The 18,735-nt window shown below is 39.5% G+C and overlaps 1 protein-coding gene across 1 annotated transcript; it reads right to left on the bottom strand.

Annotated features, from left to right (window-relative positions):
- Positions 1 to 15,420: 15,420 nt before the first annotated feature.
- HMG20A (high mobility group 20A) lies at positions 15,421 to 17,714 on the bottom strand (the record flags this gene model as incomplete). Its single annotated transcript, XM_039856405.1, has 3 exons — positions 15,421 to 16,120; positions 16,605 to 16,820; positions 17,516 to 17,714. Coding segments are annotated over 3 exons (552 nt in total), but the record flags the coding sequence as incomplete, so codon positions are not given.
- Between the last annotated feature and the right edge of the window lie 1,021 nt (positions 17,715 to 18,735).

Below are 18,735 nucleotides of genomic sequence, written 5' to 3'. Positions count from 1 at the left end.
AGTTCCAAGAAACAAACAGTAAATATCCCAATCATACCTGCTATGAAATTAGCCCCTAGGATGTTTAGCATCTTCTTTACAGATGCAAAGCTCTCCCTCAGGCAAGAAACCTATGTAAGTTAAATGCTATGAACATCTTTGGAGATATTGCCTGATTTAAGACAACAGAAAAGTTTCAGCGGAGTCCAGACATTGTTCTAGTGTCAAGGGCAGGAAAAAAAATAGTCAAAGTAGGTAGAAGAGCCAAGGACCAAACCGTGAAATCTTGAATCAGGATGGTAGAGCAAGCAGTGCCTGGATCTGAAAAAGCTAACACAAAAGACCTCCTAGGGTTCTAGTAAATCTCACTCAAGTCCAGCTTTAGAATTGTCAATCCAGATGCTTACTTAACATCTACCCTGAGTCTCAAATGGCCTGCCTACAAGGATCTCTGATCTCTAGCTACTCTTCTTTCCTCAGACTGCTCCTTCTCCAGGCTTCCCATCTCACTACATGATGCCCCTGCGGATCTGCCTGAAGCCTGAGATTCACCCACAGCTCCTCTCTCATTTCTTTCTTCCCACCTCTAGCCATCAATTATCTTGTTCATTCTACCACCCAAGTAGCTTTATTCCATCCTCTTTTCCCCTTCATTCTTCTCTGCTACAGCCTTTGTCTGAGCTCCCCAATCTCTGACAATCAATGAATATTAATTGAACAAATTAATGAAATGACACTGCAATATGAAGAGCTGCTGCCCTCCTGGTGAACCTGCCTCGTCAAACCATGTGTCACCTGAATTTCTTATTGAGGGTTGGGAGATAGCCACAGCCACAATCTACCTTCTTATTTCAATGCTTGCTCCCCACAGCCACTCTTCAGAGAGCGGCAGGATAATTAAAAACAAAACAAAACAAAACACTACCAAAAAACAAATTGGATATCACTTCCCTCTCTGAAACCTTCAATGGTTTCTCCCTGCACTTTATATCCCAAATCCTTAGGATGATTGATAAGACCTTATGTGGTCTAACTCCCATCTGCCTCTTCTCTCAATTTCTCTGCTCCACTCCCATTTCATTCAGTTTCTTTAAAGCACCGAGAAAAGCTGGACTTCAGGTTCTTTTCCTAAATCCTACTCGTTTTTCAGGTCTCATCATAAGTGTCACTTCCTTGAAGAGGCCTTCCTTGACCCCACAATCTAAAATAGGTCCCTACTCCCTGCCAACATACTACTTCCTGCCAACATACCAACACTCTTTTCTCACATTTGATCCCAAATGGTAATATTCCACTTACTTAGCTTTGTTTAATTGTGTTTCTTCCACTGGACAGTAAGCTCCATGAAAGTAAAAACCAAGTCTATTTTACTGTGTTCCTCCTGCCTGCCACAGTGAGTAATGAATATTAATTGAATAAATTAATGAAATGACACTGCAATATCAAGAGCTGCTGCCCTTCTGGTGAACCTGCCTGGTCAAACCATGTGTCACCTTAATTTCTCATTGAGGGCTTGAGAGACAGCAAGTCAAAATCTCAAATGTTTCTCCAATCTGCTTCTTTACCATCCCTGCTACAGGCTCGTCTCATCTCTTGTCCTGACAATTTTAATAGTCTCCTAAATAGTCCACTGGCACACGGCCTTGAATTCAGGACTTTGGTGAGGACTAAGGGCCTCAAACACAGGTGGGGAAAAAAATTATATCTTGATTTTCATAAACCTTTCACTGAAAATTTGCACTTCCTTTGATTATCTATGTTGGTAACAGCCCTAGAAGTACTGTCAGGACCTGTGACTTTGCCACCAAGAAAATCATAGATATTTTCACATCATATTGCAGTCATTGCAGTTGTTGAAATATCATTTATGATCCTTACTACTTTAAAATTATAGTAGTTATTAGAGCTCCTGCTAGGTCATGTTGTTCAACCTTTTATTAAGCACAGATATTCCTATGTAACACATTCTTAATATTTTGATAGCCATATTTCAATATAGTTGATTTCCTTTGTAATCCTATGTATTTTATTTTCTGTACTTAAAAATACTATTCTGAGAAGGGCCCACAGGCTTGACCAGACTGCCAAAAGGGCTCACTGCAGAAAAAAGGTGAACTTCTCGTCTTGCTTTTCTTCATCTCATGTCACTGCCTTACAAAAACAGCCTTAATGCCTTCCCCTGGCTGCAAAATAAAACTAAATCTCTCCGTACGGCATTCAAGGCTCATTTATAATCCATTTTCAAAACTCCTATCTTTATTTATTTAATTTTTATCAATACCCTGGATATGACCTATATGGTCCAATCACACTGAATTACTACTGAGTACACCAAAAATGCACTATCATCTCTGGGTCTATTCCTAGTTTTTTTTTTTTTAATAATAATTTTTAATTTTTCAATTACATTTGGCATACAATATTATATTAAAGTTTCAGGTGTACAATATAACGATTAGACATTTATATAGCTTATGAAGTGACCACCCCAATAAATCTAGTACCCATCTGACACCATACACAGTTATTACAATATTATTGACTATATTCCTTATGCTATACTTTACTACCCCATGACTATTTTGTAAATACTAATTTGTACTTCTTAATCCATTCCCTTTTCACTTACTCCCTCAACCCACCTCCCATCTGACAACCATCAAAATGTTCTTTATATCTGCGAGTTTTTCTGTTTTATTTTGTTCTTTAAATTTCACATGTAAGCGAAATCATATGGCATTTGTCTTTCTGTCTGATGTACTGCACTCAGCACTGATGTTCCACTCTCTTGGTCCATCCATGTTATTACAGATAGCAGGATTTCATTCTTTTCTATGGCCTGAGTAATATTTCATTGTACATATGTACTACCTCTTCTTTATCTATTCATCCATTGAAGGATACTCAGATTGCCTCCATATCTTGAGTATTGTAAATAATGCTGCGATGAACATATGGATTCTTATGTTTCTTCAAAGTAGTATTTTGGGTTTCTGGATGAATACCCAGAAGTGGGATAACTGGGTCCTTCTTTGACTCTTTATATATAGCCTTTGTTTTCAAGCCTATTTTGTCTGCTCTAAGTATTGCTACCCCAGCTTTTTGTTTCCATTTTCATGAAATATTTTTCATCTCTTTACTTTCAGTTGGTGTGTCTTTTGAAGTGAATCTCTTGTAGGCAGCATATGGGTCATGTTTTCTTATCCACTCAGCTACCCCATCTTTTGATTGAAGTATTTAATCTATTTACATTTAAAGTAATTGTTGATAGATATGTAGTTATTGCCATGTTATTATTCACATTTTTTATCTTTTTTTTTTTCTTCTTCTTCTTAAAGAAGTCCCTCCAACATTTCCGGTAATACTGGCTTGGTGGTGGTGACCTCCTTTAGCTTTTTCTTGTCTGAGAAGCTCTTTATCTGTCTTTCGATTCTAAACGAGAGCTTTGCCGGGTAGAGTAATCTTGGTTGTAGGTCCTTGCTTTTTATCACTTTGAAAATTTCTTGCCAAGCTCCTCTGGCCTGCAAAATTTCTGTTGAGAAATCAGCTGACAGTCTTATGGGAGCTCCCTTGTAGGTAACAAATTGCTTTTCTCTTGCTGCTTCTAAGATTCTGTCTTTTAACCTTTGGCATTTTAATGATGATGTGTCTTGGTGTGGGCCTCTTTGGGTTCATCTTATTTGGGGCGCTCTGCGTTTCCTGCGTTTGTATGTCTATTTCCTTCACCAGGTGAGGGAAGTTTTCTGTCATTAGTTCTTCAAATAGGTTTTAAGTCCTTACACTTTCTCTTCTTCTGGTAACCCTAAGATGCAAATGTTAATATGCTTGATGTTGTTCCAGAGGCTCCTTAATTTTATTCTCATATTTTTAGTTTTTTTCTCATTGCTGTTCTGATTGGGTGTGTTCTGCTACATTATCTTCTCAATTGACAATTCAGTCCTCTGCTTCATCTAATCTACTGCTGATTCCCTCTAATGCAGTGTTCATTTCAGTTATTGTATTCTTCACTTCTGATTGGTTCTTTTTTGTTTTCTATCTCCATTTTTCCCCCTACTCCTTTGTTGAAGTTCTTACTGAGATTATTGAGCATCCTTATAACCAGTGTTTTGAAATCTGCTTCTGATAGATTGCTTTCTCCATTTTGTTTATTTCTTTTTCTGGTGCTTTGTTCTTTCATTTGGGACATGTCTCTTTGTCCCCTACTCCCCCCATTTTGGTTTGTTTCCCCTGTGTTTGTTTCTATGTATTGGGTAAACGTCTATCTCTCCTGGTCTTAGTAGAGTGGCTTTATGTAGCAGGTGTTCTGTGGGGCCCAGTGGTGCAGTCTCTCTGGTCACCTGAACTGGGTACTCCAGGTATGTCCCTTGTATGGGTTGTGTGTGCCCTCTTGTTGCAATTGAGCTTGGTTGCTGTTTGCACATCAATGGGAAGGGCTAACCCACCAGCTGATTTGTGAGGATTGGCTGGTGACTACAGTAGAGGAGCTGTTGTGCAGGGGCTGACCCTATGGAGCAGGATTCGCTTTAGCAGGGCTCTGGTGCCTGCCCAGTCTACCCTTTTGGTGTGTCATCCTTGGATGTGGCCCTGAGAGTGTAGGGGCCTGACCACAGGCCAAGTTTAGCTGCAGACTGTACCTTGCCTGGGACCACCTGCCATGAGACACCAAGCAATCCACAGATGGCTGCCACTCACGTTAGGTTTGGACGTGCCTTGATAGGCCAAAGCACAAACTGAGACTTGCTGCCACTAGTGCTGGGCTTGAGGTTGTTCAGAAAGATGTACATGGCACACCAAGGCCAGATGCTGCTTGTTTAGGTTTTGTAAACCTTCAAGAGATTTTAGGAAAGTCTGCAGCATGAGCCAAGACAGGTTGTTTGTATGGAAAAGCCATTAGAAGTGGCTTGGATGGGCCCACAAGTTGGGTGGTGCAGGGTCTCAGGGAATCACCAGGGCAGGGCGATCAGTGTTAGCCCGGCTGAAGAAGACTCAGATATGGTGCCTACCTGTGTCTGCATGATGGTAATGGGGAGGGCTCAACAAAGGAGTAACACCCTCTGCAAGTACTTCTGCCTGGGAGAAAGCTGCCTCTCCACCCCTCACTCTGAAGCCAGACAATTCATTTTCTCCCCATACGTCCCTTGAATCTTTCAAGCTGCTGTTCCAGCACTGGTGCTCAGAGTGGACGAATACCTGGGACTCCAGCAGCCCTATTTCACTCAGCCGTAATTTTCTGATTTTCAAAGCCAGAAGTTGTGTGGACTTCTTTTCCTGGTACTGTATCCCTAGACCAGGGAGCCTGGTGTTTAACTGCGACCCCTCGCTCCTCCCTGGAGATCTCCACAGCCAAGATAATCCTTCAAATTTTTAACTACCACACGTGGGTGTGGGGCCAGCCCATTTTGTATTTCCACCCCTCCTACTGGTCTCTATGTGGCTTTTTCTCTATACTTAGTTAGGACTTCTATTCAGCTAGATTTCAGGAGATTCTCAGTGATGATTGCTCTGTAGTTATAATTTTGACGTGGTTGTGAGAAGAGGCAAGCACAGCATTTGCCTACTCCATCATCTTGACTGGAAAAACTATAGTTTTTCTTAAAGAACTACTTTTTCTAAGACCAAACTCAAAATGTTCTCCTAGCAAAGCCCTGTTTTGACCTCCACCAAGCACAACCACTGAATCCTTCCTTAGTATTTTCCAGAACACTCTGCTTATAGATGTTTGATAGCTTATCAGATCCCACTGTAGTACTGTCTATTCTTTTTTATATCGTGAGCTTCTTGAAGAAAAGGATGTCCTCAACTTTACACCCAAAACACTACAAGTACTTGGAAATGTTTGAATGAATAAATCTAAAATAGTCATTCTTCTGAGAGATGAATACAATCCATAATGGCCACATTTGTCCTTAAAAACAAGAACATCTTTTGATAAATGTTTACTTAAAAAAACCCACTAGCCCCAGTGAAAATAGGTTATCATATTACATTCGACTCTCTGGACCCAGCTGCCTTTAGTTACTTTTTATCCTCCAACATAGCAAAAACACCCCTAGCAGGAACCCATTTGCTGAGTCCACAAACTGTTTGGCTGTTTCATGGATGTCTTCTCACATTACCCTTTTTTGAATGATGCCATATATTTTTGGCCAGTCTCCTTCAAGCAGATGCTTTCCATTACTTGCCCAAGGATTTTCTAACCATCAGGTTATGGCATGATTTTTATATTCTAGAATATTTAGCTGCTTTATGCCAATCTTAAACAAATGCAGAAGGTTTTAAAAATTCCTTCTTAAAGAGCTTGAAGAATTAAAAAGGAGACCATTCCTTAATTTCATAATTCAATGAACAGCTTGGGTAACTGTATCTACGTGCATGTGAGCACGTGCTGAGGAAGGAAGGAACATTAGCAAACATTGACCTGAAATTAGAATCTCACGGAACCACAGCATTTACAAGCGGAAAGGATCCTTTTAATGGATAGAAGAGAGATGTGTCTTGCCTGAGGGTTAATCTGCTGTTTGAATCTCAAATTTAGCAAGTTCAAAACAGATTTCTTGATTTTTCCTCCACACCATTTCATCCTTAAGTTTATGCTATCTCCAGCAATGGCACCACTATCCACTACCAAGCCGCTCAAGCCAAAAAAACTAGGAGTCATTCTTGATTCTTTTTCTTTCATTCTCTACATCTATTCTCTTGGAAACTTCTGTCCATTATACTTCCAAAATATATTCTTAATTCATCTGCTCTTTTCTGTCCCCACTGCCACACTAGGCCACGCTACTGTCATTTCTCATCTGAACTCCTGTGCCACCCTTCTAATTGGTCTGATTCCTCTCTTGCTTCCCTATCATTCTCTACACAACAGCCAGTGATCCTTTAACAATATAAATCAGATTTTGCCACTGACTTGTGTAGCACCCTCTTCACACTACACTTACACCACTGAAACTCTTTACCACACCTCAGGCTGTACATGATCTCTGTATTGCCTACCTAGCAACTTCAAAGCCATTCTACCTCTCATTTACTCTGTTCCAGCCTCACTGGTTTTTTTTGTTTCTTGAAATCTCAGAGCTCATTCCTATCTCAGGACCTTGGCCTTTCTATCTCCCAAGTCCTCACAGGGCTAGCTCCTTCTGATCAAGCTGTTCTTTCTTCAAAAGTTACTTTTTCAGAGGGGACTTTCCGCTACCCAAGTTTGTATCATTTCATCTTGTCTTGGCAAGTAGCTGAGTTAGGTTATTTGTTTAGTCTTTTCTTCCAGCAGGATCAAGAGGATATAAGAACTCCATGGGGACAGAGACATAGAGTAACTCCCCACACAAAAAAGACATTCAATATTTGTTGAATGATTATACCTAATTCCAGTTCTCAGAACCACCATCCTATGCCACGCCTCTGAACTCATGTTAGTCTCATTAAAAATCTCTAAGACAGTATGGCTATAGTAGAATGTGGAGTCAGAACTATTTGAGTATAAACCCTTTCTTTGCTACTTCTTATTTGTATAACTGCAAGTTGCTTATCACCTTTGAGTTTTAATTTACTTATCTATAAAATGGTATAGCAGTCTTACTCTCTAAGGCTGTGGTCATTCAATTCCTTACTCTCTAAGGAATTGAATGACCTAATTTATATAAAAAGCAGAGCCGAGTGCTTAGCTCATAGTATGCGTCTAATTATATTATTCTCTGTTCTCGTGACTCTTTCATAAATTTTAATAGATAATATTTATGTGTCTATTCTGTGACAAATATTCTAAGTGTTACATGGAGTAACTAATTTAATCCATTTAGAAACTCTATACAATAGAAACTACAAATATCCCTGTTACAGATGAGAAAACTGAGCCGCAGAATAGTTTAAGCAACTTATTTAAGGTCACACAAGTAGAAAACTGCAGAGCCCAAACGAACCCAGCAGTTCCATCCAATTTCGGATGCAGTTGAAACAGTCACTGTCTTTGACTCCACAGTCAGAAACACATTTTACATTGTAATCCAGCACATATGTATGAACTAAAGTGGAAACAAAGTTTTATAAATTAATGCTTACCCTTACTATATATAGTATATTCTGATAGTTTCTATTCGATTTAATTTAAAAATGTTTTTGACCAATTTACAGGTCTAATGACTTATTATTAAGCCAAAAGCACACTTTGAAAAACCATTTATTTAAGTTACAATTGATCCAACTACTCTTACCTTTCAGCTACCTCAGCCTCTACTAGGAAAACTTCAATGGTTATCAGTCTAGACTTTTATATTTCATTTACATTTCAGATAAAGTCCTTATTAGTTAAGATGCTGATTCCCCAAGACTCAGAACTACTTCCCATTGCAAACCCTCTTGCAATTACGGAAAAACCATCTCCTATCGGGTGAGAGTCAAGAAATTCTTTCACTTTCCAAAATTTACCTTTATAAAAACTCTTACTACAAGATGCCCTGTGTTACAACTATTTATGCATGTCTTTCCTACTAGACTGTCATCCCCTAAGGGCAGAAACCACGTTTTATAAACATTTTTGTAGTTCTAAATTGTGAATTGAAGTGAACCAGAGAACACAGGAGTCGATGATAAAAAACTCTGACTCTTAAGTGTCAAGTAGGATATTTGAGACTCAAGAGATCATCATCATACTGTCTTACATATTCTTACCTAAACATCCAAGGCATCTTCCCACTGATCCAGTGCTGCTGAAGGTTTACAAACACCTTCTATCTGGACTATTATTTGCCCGGCCCTTAATCTGCCAGTGCCATTCCTGTCTCCTCATGGTTCCTTCTCCTTTCTGTATTTTTCTAGGTTAAGAGAACTTAACATTTCTACCTCTGGCAAAAGTTTCTACCTGTAAACACATATTCCCATGAAAATTAAACCGAAGAGGTTTCTGGATGAGTGGATGTATGTTAACATTTTCACCTGATCTAACTCTCAATCTTGATCAGTTTTATGAGTTGGCATGTGAACTAGTGTTTTATTCTGTAGATGGGGTTCAGGTAAATAAATAAGACAAAGAAAAAGCCCTTGACTGGAGCTCTCAGTTACATGGCAGGAAATCTTTCAGAGGGCATGAAGTAGCTCTGAGCTTTTCTGCCAAGCAATACTTCAGTTTTCCCACCCTTAGGGAAAGATTATTCTGGTGCTTTAATCTAGCAGATGCTGAGCAGTTAGAAAACAGGAACAAATAACTGGAGGAAATATCACTACCTGTTTATGCTGACTTTTAGCAAACAAGACTGGCCACCAGCTGTTGAGGGGTTGGGAAGAAGCTAAGGTGCGGACAAGAAATGCTGACACAGATTAAAGCTAGTTTTCAGCTTTTCGGCTGTTCAGGGAAAAAAAAAAATAGTGCCAAAGAGGCACACAGTCATTGTCAGATGGCCAAGAAACAAAGGCAAGATAACGTATCCTGCTCAACTAAGGCCTGGCCTTGGTATGCATGGAGTACACATCAGTCATGAATTGAGCTGTTAGCTGCCTCCTCTATATTCATTTTCTCCTTCCTTACTGACTAAAACCTGGATATTATTGGGACAGTAACGTCCAAGGAAAGATTACATTTCTGGGCCTCCATTATGGCTGGCTGTTGTAATGTGACTGAGTCCTGAGTGTGATTTCCAGGAAGACTTTTTAAAGTGTGCTAACTCAGCTGCATTTGCCATTTTGTCCTTGATCTCTTTTCTTCTTCATGCTGACAGAAATTTCAAATGATGACTGATGGTTAAGTGGCTATTTTGCACCATGAGGTGACTTTGAGAATGGAATCATGTTGTAGTGCAGATAGGAGCCTCTATACTGGTCTTGGAATGCCAAACTCTGGAATACTTTTCTGAGACACGTTTCTCATTTAAACTTTTGCTGATTTGGGTTTCTGTTAAATTTTGTCAAGCCCAATCCTGAGTTACCTCAATAATTCTTGTTATTCAGGTAATATACCCTCCAAAGTATGGTCAATTGTTACCCAATTCTATCTAACAACAGTGGAAAATTGCTGAGGCATGTGTTCTATCACAAGAGGAAACGAGAGTTAAAACACAGCAAGTCTTGTCCAATACCACACAGGTGGCTACGTGGAACGGGGCAGGCATTGGAAGCCAGGTTACCTCACCTCAAGGATTTTAAAAGCATGGTGGAGATAGATGGCAGATTTCCTTTAAAAATGATTTTGACTGGTTAATAGTAGTTATTTTTATGAGCAAGCATTTAAGGAAGACTTATTTTTTTGTCAAAAAAAAAAAAAAGAAAAAGACTAAAGATTGTTTTCAGTCCTCTTATCAAGGGGACTGAAGTCACTGACTTAAAAAACATCAGACTTCTTTCAAGTTGCCTCCAGAACACTATTGCTACATTAAAACGAATTACAACTCATTGTATTGTTATAACATACATTAAAAGAGCTGAATTCTCAAACAGGCTAAGACACATTTTGAATAGGCAATTAGTAAAATGAACGTGTTACTGTTTTAAAAGCATAACAGGCTTGATGATTAATATAGAGTTGACAGAGTCTTTAAGATGGAAAGGCAGAGGTAAGACTTGTTTTCATTATACTGCAGGTAAAACTGAATCAGGTGGAGTCAACACAAAAAAGTTTTAATAAGGCAAATTTCAAGCAAGCATATTGAATTCTTAAAAAAAAATCTAAAAGTTTAATTACAAAACACACTTGTACAGAAGACTTGGCATTTCAACAGTTCCAAACACATATACACAATTTTTTTTCTAAAATTTAATTTTATCTGAAATTAAACACTTTGTCTCATTTTCCTCAGCTGTTCCTTGTGTTTCAATAAAAAGAGAGAAATCTGTAACACTGAATAGGCAACAACTTATTTCTTGAGAACATGTAAGTGCAGTAATATGTACATGTTTATTGAAAAACATGAATTAGGTATCGTGTTATCCTGTAACTTCATTTACCACCTCCTGGTTGGGCACAGAGGAGAAAGGAGGCAACACAGACCTGCTTTATGGAACCTGACAGCGTTGTGGCAGCTGAATGCCAGCCACCAGTGTCAGGTGTGTAATGCTGGGAGAGCTATTATTTCAAAAGTGGGCTGCTTATTTTGTGAAAGTGATTTCAGACTGTAGTCTCTCTCAAGGTCTCATGCATTCCTGAATATGCAAATGTTTCAAGTCAATGTCAGGTTCCTACCTGGTGTCAAAAGAATGATGATCTTTGGACAAAGTTACAGCCTTTCTTGGTCAATGGCACTCTAACAAAGCTGCACAAAACTAACACAAAGGAGAAAGAGAGAAATATTAGGAGGAAGGAAGAAAGGAGAGGAAGTATCTGGCAGAGGGCAGACACAAACTTTCAGAACAGGCCTGGATGTCCTTCTGCTATAGACACTGTGTTCTAACTTGGATTTAACAGGCAAGGAGTCTGAGAGAAGTGACAGGACCAGTAGGTGAGAGCAAGAAAACAAAAAAATACAGAAAAAAGCAGGTGAGTTGGCTAGGTTTATAGCAATAGATAAGAATGGGCTCTTATTCTAAAAAAAACTGCCATGTGGTGACATGTAGACTTCGGTGCACGGAAGTTCGATGTGTGTTCATATAAGACATTTTTAAAAAGGCTATTTTTTGTTGTTTTATTTCTTTTGTGCTGCTGGAGAAATCTGGTAGTGAGATGCAGAGAAGACAGGATGGTGCAGCAACGTGACAGGGGGTTTCTGGCTTGTACCTGTGAGCATGTTGTGAAGAGGCTACACTTCCACCTGCTTCAGTGGTGTGGTACCTGGAAAATGGGCTCAGCATGCCCAGTTTTGAATCCAAAGATCTCAGCTGCAACCATCAGTCTCATGCTGTAGAGCATCGAAACAAAACCAAACCCTGAGGTGAGAATCAGAAACTCTTTTCCCTTTTGGTGTTTTTTTAAAAAAAATTCACTCACTAAGCGGGGAAGAGGAAGAGAAGCCTGTTCATTTGGCATAGATTCTACAGTTATGGCTACAGAAGGAAGATAGAGGACATGAGAATTTCTCTGTGTCCTTTTTTGTTAGTTCAAGAGACTACTGTGAGATCCATGAATCAGTACCTAAAGCAGACAGGGAATTCCTTTTCACTTATGATAAACTTTTTTTTTTAAATGCCTAATGAGAAACTACTTTTCCTTTTCTATCCTATTTACCAGTGACCTTTTCCTCAGCAAAAAATGCTCCACAAAACACTGACAACAGATGGGAACAGAAGAACCTTGCTGGGGCTGGGACGTTGGGTATGAGCAGGAGCAAAGCTCAGAAAACAGCAGGTAGTACCAAGGAGGAAGGAAAGCACATTCTCCTTTAGGGCAGCAATCACAAAGCCTCCACGAGGGCTGGTACCCACTGTGGAGTAGGAAACATAACATAGCCTCACTCCACACAACGGTCACCAAGAAGATCCTTTCTTTGGAGTCACAGCAGGACAATGATGGAAGAAGATTGGGTCTGTCCAATAAGAAAAACTCTCCTTCAAGGCTCCACTGACCAACAAAGCCCAGAGTTCAGAAAATGGAGATGTGTAACTTGGTAGAGTAGAAGAGAATAAAAAGATAACCCCCAAAGGCATTTAAAAAAGTGACAGGTAGATTGGAAAACCAGAGCGCCACTGATGAAAGGGTCCAATCTGAAGTAGAACAATGAGAAGGCTTCTTTTCTGCTGTAGAAGATGTCAGTCTCAGGGTTACTTAGTGGAATATATGCAGATCCACTTTAACAGAAAAGCAGATCATAAGAAATTGAAGACTTGGGAGAGAGGCTGCACACTAAAGCTTCACAAAGACTATTCCACAGAAAGTTAATATACATGTTCCTTTTGGTGCTCCCTCGTATGGCTTCCTGGGGTGAAGGCATTTAACTCATAACTGATAGTTCTTTCACAAGTAGAGTCATATATATATATTCCCTCTCTGCCTCCACTCAGTTCACATTTCCACAAATGGCTTCTCACTCCTCACAATTAAAACCACTTACAGAACATCATGGAGCTCTAAGACCTGCAGAATTGTGAGAGAAAAAGATAGAGAGAGAAAAGGATGGAGGAAGGGAGAGGTAGGGGAGGGAGAGAAGAGGAGAGAGAGGGGGAAAAAGAAGAAGGGAAATGGGGAGGAGGGAGAGAGAGAAAGAGGGAGGGAGAGAAGGAGAGAGAAGATAGCAAAAAGTTAAGTGCTGACCAGAAGAAGTTAAGGTCTATGGGTTAATAAATGCTGTGCTCTATTTTCAGTAGGGTTCAGGTGAGGAGCAGAGTGTGTGTAAACAAAAGAGCTCATAAAGCTGCAAGCAGGCAACCTCACTGAGATGTTTTAGATAATACTTCAGTGAGAAACATGGCCCTGTGCTCCAGTTCAGCAACAATGGATATAGGAAAATAATTCAGCTGAACACAGAAAAGCAACTATCAGGGACAAATTTGATGACAGAAAATTAGTACTCTACTTTAGTCCAAAGAATAGATGGCCAATTAAAACCAATTTTCTTCAAGTATAAATCTAAGGATCTCTGCATGTGTAGGAATGTATTGTGTGCATATATTTCTTACACTGATAAAAATTCAATCACATAAGATTTTTTTCAACCCTCAAACAGCCAAATATTTATCATTTGGTTTGATTGAAATGAAGCAACATATGGATATTAATAGTTTATATAAAGTGGTCACCTTTCAACATGAAATCACCCCAAGGTTTCCTCCTGGCTCCACTTTTTTCTAGGTACAAGTTAGTCACAAAGAAAGATGACAGCTGGGGGTAATTATTCCATTGTATATCTATAAAAATAATTTTTAAATGGGCTGACCAAAATTTTATAACATTATAATTACTGGATTGTAATTTTTTCTGTTTACCTCTTATTTATCTTAATGCTCTTTCCAAAATTTTTTACTGTTTTCCCCTTATACTCACTTCCTTATAGCAATGTTTTAGGAACTCCAATGAACTAGAGTTTTGACATATGTATTTTAGACCTAGACTCTGTACTCATCTGCACAGGTATTTTCAGGTAAGACATAAGAAACAGGACTCAGTTTCTTCATATGTAAAATGCTGGGATTTCTAAAGGTCCCTTCTAGCTCTAATATGCTCCTTTAAAACTGGAGACCATTAACTTCCCTTCACTCACTGGCTACTGACAGTGGATGAAACCTTTGCCAAGCTTATGTCAGAGTAATTAATTGTACCACGGATGCTAGGAACATTGAGCCTAGCTTTCTTTACATATTTGTGTAATGAGGCCAAGCTAGTATTAATCATGGTCTTTAAAATTTTTTTGTTTGACAGTTTTGGGGGTCTGGGGAACTATCCAGTCTTATATTTGTACAGCTAGATTGTAAGAAACTGTAATAATAAAATGATTCACATTTTTAGGCATTATTTTTTCCAAGGGCAAAATATTTATAGTTTAAAATCAAGGATAATGATAACATTTTAGGTTTTCAGACAGCTCAGAAAGCAGATATTATAGTTTATATCCTTAGGATGGGTAAAACTTTAGGACAGTCTTATTGGCAAAATGCTCAAAACAGAAAACCACTTTTGGCCCCAAACTTGCAATAACTGCCCTATACCTACATGAGGAGATACCATGTTATCAATTACTTTGTTCTTTCACAAGCTTCCAACACTGTTTCTCCCAGCTCTCTCTTTTTAAGTCTATAAGCGTGCCTATTGAAAACACTGCATGAAAATGAGAAGGATGATGAGTTCCTGAAAATCTCAGGAATAGATTTACAAGCTGTTCTCTTCATAAACAGCAGCAGTAATGCTAGTTCTTTATTCTGTAGTGAGTTCGGCCATCTCTTAGAAGTATAGTCCCTTCTATCTGGCTACTCACTAGAAGGACAGTAATCCCTTCTCCATAAGAACATGGCTGAGGCTAAAGTATAATGAATTGCCTTGTACAGTAATTATCGAAGGGCATGACTAAGAAGGATAAAGACTACTGCTTTTGTCTCTGCTAGCAGATGTTGCCTCATTAGATAAAGAATCATGGATTTTATTTATTCTTATACATGTTGCTCAAGGTCCAAACCATGCTAGAATATGAATATGAGTATGCCCACATACCTATAGGACAAATAAATAAAAGATTCAAATCCATGACTGGCCATTCTAAGGTGCATATCCTGCAGCCTACTCTTGTCACCACACCATATGGTCCAACCCTAGGATTTCCACACAGTTCATAGGTCTGCAGGTATAGAACAATTTAATTGATAGACTAAAGGGCCGTCAATTTTATGAGCTAGAATACTAAAAGGCACTCTAGCTTTAGGAATTTGAGTGACCAAACACCAGTTCCATTTAAGAAATGATACCTGATGACTGACCATTCACACCAAAACATTTACATGAATGTACTTTTGGAAATATACTTTTTGTTTCCTCTAAAAGGACATAACACATACTACTAGTGATTTGTTAAATCTGTTTTTAAAAAGCATATTTACTCTCTTCTCTCTTTTTTGTTTATTGAGAGTTTATTTTCTAATCCATTTAATCAGGGCACTGTTTCACTGTAAGGTTAGTTTACATTCACATTTAACATCATAGTTAACCTGAATTGGGTGGTGAATGAAAAGCTTCTTATGTATGTCTCACTGACTACTGTTGTAAATTATCATTAATATTTTCCAGGGAAAAGAAAGCTTAATTGATTTTTATTTTGTTCTTATATCTAAGTGCTGTTTTGGGGGGCAATTTTCTCCAAGGTTCTCACTCACTCTTCAAAACCCTCTGGAAACTAACACCAGAGAATACAGGTAATGAGTAGAACCAACCACAAAAATCATGCTCTTTCCATTAAACCATGCTGAAGCATATATGAGAAAAAAACTGTCCTGATTCTGTTTTCCAACATTATTTACTTATTTAGCAACTATGCAACAAGAATTTTTAATCAAGTCTCCAACTCATTTATTCAATGTAATTGTAGGGTTTTAGTGGTGTTGATAAAGTCTAATGCCATCTTATTTTTGAAGATGTGCTGACATCAATGAGCACTCACCATTCTCTAACGATCAAGCCTGTTTACAACTTCTCGAACTGTAGCTATGAAGTTTTCATTGTCTTGAGGATTAGCTAAAATAATACTGTGCAGTCTGTTCATATATGAGTCAATGGTGTCCACTGTAGGTGTCTCTCCACTTCCTGAAGTGAGATAAGAAGAGAAAGTAAGAAAATCCTCTTCATTCAGTTCAACCATAATATAGTTAAGTGAATCCATAACAAAAGAAGTCTCTAAAGTGGTCTGCTCCTCAGACAGATTTTAATTTCAGAGGAGAGAATTTTAGACCTCAAAAAAAAAAAAAAATTAATCCATATACTCTAAGTATACTACTCAGGATTTATTACTCAGTTTCAATTGTTCTGAATAGCAAATTAAGCTTAATAGAAAGTAAGTATTAAAATATAACTGGAGAAAAATTTAAATGACTAGAGAGCCTGAAATTTCAAATGACTGTAGTCAATACTGAGCTTCTATTGCATGACCCACAGAAAACGCTGAGGGGGAAAAAAAATCTCTTATTCTATTGATTTTCCTCTTGGACAAAGACTTCAGCCTCACCACATCAATACCAACAGAAACAGCACCTCCCCCATTCCTGAAGTACTCAGTTAAGGATTGCATTACCAGGCAAGGGCATGCTGACAAAGCTGCTGGTCAACACCTGCCGCAGGGTCTCCAAGTGCTGCTGTAAGACAGTGTTACGGCTCCGCTCCTGGATAACATCTACCTCCAGCTTCTCCACTGCTGTGCGCATGCTCTCCACGTGCTTTTGCAGGGCTGCATTCCTCTCCTCAAACTCCATATTGGATTTGCGAAGCTGGCGGAGCTCTGCCTCCCGAGCTGTGAACACCCCCCCACCAGACACATGTAGCACCAGGAGTCTCTGAGGAGTCCCAATGACTCCTACAAGGAAGTTCTTAGCTGTCTCTAATTAGCGAGCTCATCTCACCTCCCTATTCTCATTATGGCCTCCCAGATAGCAATTTCAGCAATAAAATTCCTGGCTCCCCAGAGCTATTTTAATTCTTAAAGCTGGTTATATTCTATACTTAAAATTGCATGGAACAGTTGCAATTCCTGTAATTTTTAGTGTTTTGTTTTTTAAAAACTATGTAATAAGAAACCTAACAAGTTTCACAGGGGAATCCAGGGAGATTGGGCAGGTACAGTTTTGGGTCATCATCTTCACTGCAATGGGATCGAATTTTGCTCTTATTTATTTTATATTTTGGATGCCCATGTAAGCTTTTATTTGTACAAAGGGTTCTAGACTAACAAACTGAAGCAACTGAATTAGTGACATATATTTATTTGTTTTGATCCAGAGACTAAAGCAGCTTTGACAATTTGACAACATTGGCCTAGCTTTCCTTCACTGGTCTTTGAGTAGCAACCCTTACTAGAGAGTGAAACAGCAGCAGTTTTTCCCTTCCAGATCAGCACTAGGGTCTGAAATATCACTACCATTGCTTTTAAGAGAACAAAAATCCTGTGTCACAGACCTGAGGTACACAGAATGATACTTTGGTAATCACCTTTGCTGTGGTTCAGGAATTCCTCTGTAAATATAGGGATGTCAAAAACAGACCGTTCTTTTACCTCTGTTTCTTTCTGTGAATCGAGAGTAACAAAAAAGTTAGGGTCGAGATGGCGGGAGATGTAAACGCTGTGCACGCCTCCTCCCACGACCAAAACTAGATTAAAGAACAACCACCCTTGAGAACTACCTGATGATTAGCTGAACAGAACTCCTATAACTAAGGATATAAAGAAGCCATGTCCAGACTAGTAGGAGAGGTGGAGACGCTAAACAGGCTGGCCCCACACCCACATGTGGCAGTCAAAATTTGGGAAAGATATCTCAACTGACAAGGTCCCCACTGAGGAGGAGCAAGGGGTCCCAACCTCACACGGAGCTCCCCAGCCTAGACTACCAGTGCCAGGAAGAGGAGTCCCCATTAGAGCTGCAAGAATCTGTGGGCATTCTGTCCGAGTGAGAAGGAGGGCTGCTGGATTACCAGGAGTTCCTCTTAAAGGGTCCGTGCACAGAATTACTTCCTGACAGACTCACTGCTTCTGACTTCCAGCTCCAAGGCAGCAGCTTGGAAAGCACCAGGGATATATGAGACGGAAATAAATTGTCTGGCTTCAGCGTGAGGCTCCAGAGCTGTCTGGATAGGCAGCTCTCTCCAAGATTAAAGACTAACTGTTCTTTAGTAGCAGGCACTACTGTTCTTTTGTTCAGTCCTTCCCCCACCAAGCCTGTAGGTGCAGGTGGGCACCAAATCTGAGACTACATCAAACTTGCCCAATGCTGATGATTTCCTAAGAACCTACTTCACTCAACTTGAGCACAGGTCATAACCTCTTTCAACAGCTGTTACAGTGGCTAGCCTTAGCCAGTGCTGTGGACCTCTCTAAAATCACTGAAAGGTCCACAAACCCCAAACAAGTGGCAGCTAGCCTCAGTATGCTCTGTACCACTTACTAAGCAGCCTCTAGCCCAGTACTAGTGACAGCTGGCCTTAGTTTGCAGCATAGCCTCTCCCAGGTACCTCTAAGCCCAGAACAGGCAGACACCAATCGAGGATCACTTTGAAGCTCCAATCAGGTGGCCCTAGGAGGGGCACAGGCAGTGGCTAACCTGAGCCTGCACCAGAGTCTCTTGCAAAAGGCCCCAGAACCAACATTCCCAGTGGCTGTCTTCAGACCACAATAGAGCACCACTCAATTAGCTCCACAAATGACATACCCA

Source organism: Pteropus medius, unplaced genomic scaffold (assembly GCF_902729225.1).
Source record: "Pteropus medius unplaced genomic scaffold, Ma_sr-lr_union100, whole genome shotgun sequence".
NCBI lineage: Eukaryota > Metazoa > Chordata > Mammalia > Chiroptera > Pteropodidae > Pteropus > Pteropus medius.
The sequence above is the reverse complement of the archived record's forward strand: the minus strand, read 5'-3'. Positions and strand labels throughout refer to the sequence as shown.